The sequence below is a fragment of the Paramormyrops kingsleyae genome, chromosome 13 (assembly GCF_048594095.1).
Source record: "Paramormyrops kingsleyae isolate MSU_618 chromosome 13, PKINGS_0.4, whole genome shotgun sequence".
In the NCBI taxonomy this organism is placed as follows: Eukaryota; Metazoa; Chordata; class Actinopteri; order Osteoglossiformes; family Mormyridae; genus Paramormyrops; species Paramormyrops kingsleyae.
Genome location: NC_132809.1, coordinates 32,370,664 through 32,379,864, shown reverse-complemented (window position 1 = coordinate 32,379,864; position 9,201 = coordinate 32,370,664). Strand labels below are relative to the sequence as shown.

Genomic DNA, 9,201 nt, shown 5'->3' with positions numbered 1-9,201 from the left:
GTGTTTTATCAATGTTTATCAACACCACAATCCAAAGAACACAAAAATATTAACCAACAGGTGAAATATTTAATTATGTAAAAACCATGTGTTTAACGTCTGTCATTGTTACTGACTTTCATTGGCCTTTTCATAATTGTTTTTACAATTGTTTTAAAATGTGTGCTGGAGTATCTACAAATGAGGGAATACAGTGTGATGTTATGCCGTTATGTGAAACAGAGTGAAAACCATTGATTGCACACGGCAAGTACATGACAAGAAATCCAGTGAATAAATCAAAAGCAACGTAATACTGTATATAATATAGGTATCCATTGACTTACATCATATTGAGTGGCGTCTGATCACATTTACATCTGAGGGTCATTGTAAATAACATACAGTGATCAAGAGACGCCTGACAGTGGAGGCAGTAGGACGTTTGCAGGTGTACGACTTTTTATTATAAAGTTTTGTGATTTACATCATTATTTACATTTGAATTATTTACATTATTATTTGCTGGAGAGTAGTGTGTGCATATTACAGTACTGCACTTGATGTCTTGCATCTCCCCTATAACTATCAAGATACGGCCAAAGTGACTTGCGTCCGATGGTCCTGGACTTGGTCCCAAATGCAGACGAAAGTTGCCGGATACCTGTGTGTATACTTATTGAGCATCAAACGAAACTTAAGTTTTTCAATGGGGTAGTTTCCAGTTTCTGTGATGTGACACATTCTCCTATAATAATTTTAGGTAAATACCTAAGAGCCAATCACCTGATCATGGTTGATTGAATTTGTGGAGATTAATATGCAATTAAGGTGAGTATAGTCTGGCAATCAGCATTAAGATATAACATATCAATGAGGAATTATAAATACAGGGAATCATAAAGATATTTTTATAGGCTAGCAGGTTGCTCACAAAAAAAAAAATCAGCATTAGCACTTATCTGGGCAGTAGTGATGCACAGGTCTACCTGTAACCCGTGGATCCTGATGCGTGGATAGGGCAGGTTTGGGTCATCTTACCCGAAAATAATTCTGGTGCAGGCGGGTTGGATCAGTGACAAAGCAGCATTCTTATTAACTTATAAATAACTTAGAGAAACATTGCATGCAACTGGCTTTGCATTAGGCCTACAGCCTCTCTGAGTTAGGCCTATAGCCTCTCTGAATTAGGCCTATAGCCTCCCTGAATTAGCCTTATAGCCTCTCTGAGTTAGGCCCATAGCCTCTCTGAGTTAGGCCCATAGCTTCTCTAAGTTAGGCCTATAGCCTCTGTGAATTAGGTCTATAGCCTCCCTGAATTAGGCTTATAGCCTCTCTGAGTTAGGCCTATAGCCTCTCCGAGTTAGGCCTATAGCCTCTCCGAGTTAGGCCTATAGCTTCTCTAAGTTAGGCCTATAGCCTCTGTGAATTAGGCCTATAGCCTCTGTGAATTAGGCCTATATTCTCTCTGAGTTAGGCCTATAGCCTCTGTGAATTGGGCCTATAGCCTCTTTGAATCTCTGCAATAGGCAAGACTGTGATTACTAGTCCACCTATAGGGTGGCAGCTGAATCTTTGGGCGCAGTTTAAATAAAGACTTAAATAATAACCAAAAAATGCACACTCAAGCGCATACACTCATGGATTTATTGGAAATATGTCAGGTGACAGACTTACTAAGCCACCCTTACCGTCTTACCACGCTAAAGATGGCATACTGCTGAAATGCATTGCTAAAAACCAAATAGCCTAAATTAATTATTCCTTAATTTTGGGTGTAATGTTCAAGCGTTAGTATGGATCACTATGAACAAAAATCGATAACAATATATCATCAGCCTGTTATTCACCCTCTGTGAATTCAACACCAGCCTGGCAGGTTATGACAGCTAAAGAATCATTGGATATCAGGATATCATTGTGGTTATAATTAAATTAAGGTGTATGTTTGACTGCTACAATGTACATACTGTGCTGCACCTGGCATGAATAAAACGAAACAGAGACTGAAAATGGCAGTAATTTAATATGTCAAAATAACGATTATAATTTCAAATTAATTAACTGGTGGTTGTGCGTTGCCCTGTGCTACTTCATGACCAATCTCTGCGTGCTTGAGGAGAGCACAGGCAATGCTATTCAAACAAACTCAGCTATAACAGCTTTATTTAAACAGCAATCCATGTGTGCTGCCTGTCTCATTATTCTGACAAATCCATAATGTAAACAAAGAAAGAACAAAGCGTGGTGTACCGCTGGAGTTGCACTGAGAATTGCAGAGTATGTTCTAAATCATCACTGAAACTCATGCCAATGGATTTTGTACCAGATATACTACACGGGAAAAAAAACTAATAGTCGAATATTTGTATTGAGCAGTCAAACCACCTGCAGTTCAGACCAGGTACTCCATATGAAGCTAAGCAGGTTTGGGCCCGGCCAGTACTTAGATAGGAGACCAACTAAGAAAGCTGGGTTACTGCTGGGAGAGGCGTTGGTGTGGCCCTCTCTGAGGTCATAAAAGATTCCTGGGCATCTTTCAGAAGAGTAGGGCTGGGACACTCGGTTAAAATTTCCCACAGAGGCTCTTAATCATCTGTATCTAACTGGTGAATTCTCTCCTGCCCCTTCAGCACGCTAGTTACTGTGTGGTGAGCATACTGGTGCAGAATGGCTGCTGTCGCGTCATCCTGCTATACCCTGGGTGTCTTGAAAAATGTTACATAAGTGTAACATTCAACAGCTGACTCTGATTCGATTGACAAAATTCTGAGTCAGGTACAGCCCTACACCTTCCAGCAATAGAGATGTGTTTTTCCCTTCCTGCAACAAGACCAGGATGTCACTGTATTTCAACGCTCGTCCTTGTGCAGCTCAAGATTAGCAACAACAGAATGCTCAATGCCTTGGGAACCATACTCACCAGACCTGAGTCATATCAAACACCTATGGGATGTTCTAAGTCAACACATAGCCTCCTGGTTACCATGTCCCAATAACAGAAAGATGTTGGCATTACAGGAAGAGTGGGCCAGTATACCACAGGCTGTCACTGTAATCTTATACTGAGCGAGAGATCAAGATGCACTGTCATCATAGCGGCACAGAGAGATTACACCAGATAATGAGGGCAGCAGTGATCACTTCACCGCTTCTTGTTGTCCTTGTTGTCAATCAATACACTGTTACAAACAATCGGAAGCAATTCTCTGCAAAAGGTTTCATAAGTTTCTTTTGATGCTCAGTATACATATATGTGTTATAGGCCGTGAACCAGACTCCCCCTCCTGCCGGCTCTCAAGTCCAGAACAAAAGAATAAAAATGGATCCACTCAGTTACACTTTTACAGGCGGATTCTGGTAATTCGCATTTTAAACTTGCGCTGCTAGCTTTTGAAAGGCATCTGTGACTCTGTGACTTGAGACCAGCAGAAATGACTGGCCTTCTTTGAAAAGAGCATGACTACCAGCTATCAGTTCTCATTAGGATTAAAGAGGCCGGCTTCCTTTCAGCACAGCTTTCATCAACACAGCCCAACATTTCTGCAATATATAAAAATGATCAAAATACTATCCTACATATGAAATACAACTCTTCTCAGCACTTTGCTATTCACCAAACAATGATAGTTCATTGAGCCTTACAAGAAATGCAGTTCAGTTCAATGTCTCTGGGCAATAAACAATTTTTTGCAACAATGCCTTACTGTGCAAATGTCTGATATATAAATACCCTCACAAGCACATTATACACAGACTATGCAATGGTGTTCGAAACAGGAATATCGGTTTCCTTTGAAAATAGTGATTTTTTGTGATAGTTTTAAAAACAAAAGTAAAAACTATATATCAAAATCCAGCAGACCCATTCACAGTTAATATAAAAAATAAGTCCATGGATTCCACATTTTTAAGGAATGACCCCTGTGCCTTTTTATTAAATCTGAACCATCTTCATGTATATGTCCATACACTGTAGTCCATTCGCCTGGTTACCAGTGATGTCCCAGTATTAAAGAAAAATAATAATTAATTCACTGATCCTTATGATCCGCTGACACATTTACTTCAAAATTATGCTGTACTGCACAATTGTTCTCCAAGATTCACCTCCTCTTCAGCATGTTTTACAAACTCCACAGTGGATGTCCAATATTTAAGAAATCATTTTAAAAAGGAAATGGTCATCTTTGAAAAAACAAAACGAGAGCTGCCCGTCACCCTCAGGAAAAACGCACAAGTCGTTACATCGGTGAGCAGCTGCAAGTCACAGGCCAGAGTTCAGGGGTCAAACCCTCTCTGGATTTCTAAATAAAACATATCCCAGCCAAAACATGCTGATCCGTCTGTCACAACAGAACCCTGTACTCAGCTTCTTAAATTCCACGTTCATTGTTCACCATCTGAACTCAGTATAAATACGGCCTTCTTTCCATTTCAAAGGAGTCCTTCCTTTTCCTTCAGGTATAGCATATTTTCCTTTTATGTCCTTTACTTTCTTGCAACATCTTCCTCCTTCCTGTAACCTCGTCAGCGTCCATGTTTTTTGTGTCTTGCTGCAGAAGATAGAGCGCGACTTTAAAGGTCACTGGACTCGGACCTTTCGTACAGTGCTCTGAGTTTCTCGAAACGGGGCCCCCAGTCTGTCAGACTTTGTTGGCCCCTGTCTTCCTCAAGGCCGGCTGAGCTGAATGAGCTGAGGGAGCCAGCAGGGGAGCCCCCACCCTCGGTGGAGAAGACCCTCAGTGAGTCAAAGGGCGCCATGTCCAGATGCTGCTCTGCGTCCCTGATGACATCACACAGGTACCGTGCTAAGTCCTGGCTGGAGAAAGAGAGGTGTTTGCGGGCTAGGAGCAAAGGTCGGCTTTGGACCTGCTGCTGAGTCCGGATGGGTGGGACATCCAGGCGTAATGTAGTGGCACAGCCTACAGTGAGGGTTGTGTCCTGTTCTGTAGCGGGGTGGAAATGAGCCACTCGTGATTGGCTGTACTGGACAGACTGGGCGGGGCTAGGCTGCAGAGATTTCTGTAGTTCTACCATGTCATAGGCATTCTGATAGAGAGAGAGAGAGAGAGAGAGAGAGAGAGAGAGAGAGAAACAGTCATTTCTGTATTCTCTACCTTTAAGATTCAAATATATTACTTTCGATCACCTATGCTCAGAGTGTGAGGCTTGCATGCTCTCTCTATGCTATGTGGGTTTCCAGAGAGTACACCACTTTCTACCTGAGGTACAAAGACATGTGCTAATTGGTGTCTCTAAACTGTCAATAATATATGACTGTGTGAGTGTGTAAGAGTGGGAATGTGATGACCTGCCATCCAATCAAGATGTACCCCAGCCTTGAATTATGGAAACTAGGATTAGGGATGCATCTAGTTTTAGGTGTAGGGTTGTCTTTGGGTTTGGAATCTATATTAGAGCTAGGGTTGCGTTTAGGCTAGGCAACAGGGTTAACATTAGGGTCAGGGTTATGAATGAGTGTTCGCATTACAGCTTAGATCTAGGTTTAGGATTACAATTGATATTATGGATAATGCTGGGAATTAAACTTGGGTTTAATATCAGAGTCAAGTTAGGGTTAGGGACAACAATAGCATTTGTTCAATGCTTATACTGTAAGTCTAACTCTAAATCTAAAAAAATCAGTGTGTGCCCTACAAAGGGTACACTACATAGTGTACACTACAGAGCACACTCTACAGGGTATGCCCTTCCGGGTGTGCCCTACAAAGGGTACACTACATAGTGTACACTACAGAGCACACTCTACAGGGTATACCCTTCCGGGTGTGCCCTACAAAGGGTACACTACATAGTGTACACTACAGAGCACACTCTACAAGGTATGCCCTTCCGGGTGTGCCCTACAAAGGGTACACTACATAGTGTACACTACAGAGCACACTCTACAGGGTATACCCTTCCGGGTGTGCCCTACAAAGGGTACACTACATAGTGTACACTACAGAGCACACTCTACAGGGTATGCCCTTCCGGGTGTGCCCTACAAAGGGTACACTACATAGTGTACACTACAGAGCACACTCTACAGGGTATACCCTTCTGGGTGTGCCCAGCTTAGTGCACCCTAACCCCAATGGCATCCCTAATCTCTAACCCTAGCAAAGGCACAAGAACTTGAACTAGTGCGAGTAGGTGCAAAAAAAAAAAAAACCGTAGGGTTGGGTTAGGGTTTGGGTGAAAGCTGAAATTAAGCATATATGGTTTAATTTCAAAGGATGGTAAATGCTGTTTTATGATTGATTCTGTTAGGTGAAATTTTGGTAATTTAAATTACAAGAGTTTTGATGACTAGGGAGGATTCAAATTTTGATTCTGAAGCAAATAATGCATTTCCCTTAGGATACACAGGACATTGGCTGGTGATTTATTATCAGATTTTATTGGATTAATTTTAATATGACTGGTATCTCTTTAAAACCGGAACGAATTTCAACCTTCAATGAATATGAGCAAAGTCATTGAGGTGGTGAAGAGATTTAGAAGTTTACGTTTCATGGACACTTATTACTGGGTAGCATGAGCAGATGGAGTGACAACTGGGAGAAGTTCAGAAGTATATAAATAATATAAATAATAAACTTTCTTTTGTAATCAGTGTACCTTTTTAGTACAATCCCTTCACAAAATGTATTAAAAAGAAAAAAAAAGAGAATAATGCCCAATTAGCAACTTTTATGTAATCATAATCAGTCTTTTTGGAATTCTCATGATTATAAGTGTTAATCGGTAATTAGCAAGTTATGATTCAGCTCCTTGGAGATACTGCAGTAAGATGTAGCCAACAAAACGTGTAATGACTAATTTTACTGCAGAGATAGAAAACAAATCAGTCTTTCAGTAATAGAATACACCATAAAGAATACTCTGTTGTGTAGACTTGCACAGTTAACTCTGGCCATATTTTGTGTTGGGCAGCAGAGCGCTGTACCAGATCTTCTCTACCATCTCTGCAGGACATTTATACCAGGAGATGCCGGAGCAGAGCGACCAGGATGCTTTAGGAGCATTACGGTAAAAACAGAGACTGAGGAGGAGCATCTCTCCTCACGCCGTTAGACTCCTTAATCAGGACATGCCACCACTACACCCTTAATACACACAGCTCATGTAAACTCCTCCTACCTGTCACCAACCTGCTATTTTAACAATCTGTAAATTACATATCCAACCACCTTTGCATATATTTATACGTATGTCACTGCAACAAGGCACGCTGCACTTTAAATCATATGCACATGTATACTTTAAATCTTAAGATTATTTTCTATATTAGAACAGCTATATTTCTCTATATTATGCATATATTTTATTCTTATTTTTTTTTTACTTTTAGTTTATTGTAAGATTTTTAACTTGCCGACTGATTCTTAATTGTATTTTCTAAGGGTTGTTCAGGGTTCATTTTACTACATGTTATACTTGTATAACTTGTATAACTTGTATGTGACAAATAAAGTATCTTGATCTGATCTTGATCTGTCACTGTATTGTGTATCACCTTACTCTCGCTTCATGTTCTCACCTGATCCTCCTCCCCTCCACCCTCTTCATCGTAGTTGAGCACATTTTCACGGATGTCCTCCCAGCCATCATGGTGAGCAGACACCTGGTACACACCATCCTTCATTCCTTTGTAGATCCTCCAGCGTGTCCACAGGAAAACCCCAAGCAAAAGCACTGTGGTCCAACCAACACAAAAGTCTTATTTCATACACATCTCCAATAGACTTTTTTGAGAAGCAAGCTCCTACAGTCCAGCATTAACAACAAGAACTGCCTGGCCAGCTGTGAAATACACTTCTTCAATAGATTGGGTGCATCGACACTTCGTAATCTCATCACGTTTTCTTAATATATTTGATGAGTTCAGCCAACTGAAGATGGATAAAAAAAATCAATTCAGATAGTTTTAATGCAAAAACTTAATAATCTTTTTTTTTTGTTTTTTTGTGAGTCAGTGACGCTGTTGTGGTTTCCTAGTGTTTTAAGGTCACAAACCATTGTTCATGATTTGTGTCGTCAATGGCCATGATGTTATACAGTATGTAGCCTGAACAAGGCTGCTGGATGTTCATTGTACTGTATTAATACAGTTTTTGGCTGGTGATATCCGACTGACTAACTGCCAGGATTCTGTTCATCTAGGGATGGGAGTCTACAATAAATAAATAATATAAATACGACTATCACACCTTCTATCCATAAACCAAATCGGTTTGAACCTAAAATCATTTTCTCAAATACTATACAAATAATCAAAGGCAGGCAAAGTGAAGGCTCTGTCCGAAACGGACGAATCAATATCATTTCACCAATTCTATCTCTTCAGCTGGAGAAAAAAACACCCTCAATGCACATTTACAGGAGGCATCAGTTATGCTGCATTTGCTCTACAGAAATGCACTGATGCAAACACCCAACCCCTTTGGCTCTTTATTGTGGCAGAAAATGTGACTTGTTCATTGGGAGTCTTTCGCTTTGCTATTGGTACTGGAATGATGCCTCTGGTTGAGTGCACAACAAAAAAACTAAGGAAAGTCCCTGTGCTCTGTGTGCTGAAATGGAATACAGTCTCTCTTACTGCCTAGTATCAATCATGAATCACTGACATGGTGAATGGCAAAAGTTTGCACTGAAAATATTACTCCCAGCACTCTTTACTGCCCTCAGAAATTTCCTGTACTGCCCTCAGAAATTCCCTGTACTGCCCTCACACAAACATTTCAAATGCTGGATCAATGTTTAGCAAATCATCTTTTTTATGGCCCTTTGTCCAGTTGAACCGACTCAGGCAAATAATAAACCTATAGGAACCTAGACAAAAAAACACTATATTCACACACACACTGTAATAAACCATAAAAACATGATCCTATACTAGGGGATACAGTATAATCACATGTAAAAGTATGAACTGTAAAAACTAATGAGAAGACACACAATCGGTATTGATTGCAGGCACCATCTTCATTGGTATTATGGTCTACATCCCAGAGGATTGCTCCCCATTAAAAAAGAAACAAAACAAAAGCCCCAATTAAAACCTGATTCAGCAACAGACTGATGGAAAACACTAGAACTGAGACAACAGGCACATACTGTTTCCCATGAAGCACTATCATCCTAGTATGGAGATTCTGGTAAAACTTTATTATGCATTTATTATGCATTATGAATGCTTTATGAAGCTCTTAT

The 9,201-nt window shown here is 40.4% G+C and overlaps 1 protein-coding gene across 2 annotated transcripts in view; it reads right to left on the bottom strand.

The window, feature by feature from the left end:
* Nucleotides 1–423: 423 nt before the first annotated feature.
* The window catches only part of LOC111849644 (neural-cadherin-like), a 125,879-nt gene continuing 117,101 nt past the window's right edge, over nt 424–9,201 (bottom strand). For both annotated transcript variants that reach the window (XM_072698664.1, XM_072698665.1), the window contains exons 32-33: nt 7,529–7,683; nt 424–5,031 (exon numbers count right to left, since the gene is read on the bottom strand). In XM_072698664.1, the coding sequence (XP_072554765.1) occupies nt 4,558–5,031; nt 7,529–7,683 (629 nt within the window). In that variant the 3' untranslated portion in view covers nt 424–4,557. The remainder of the gene's footprint in view (nt 5,032–7,528; nt 7,684–9,201) is intronic.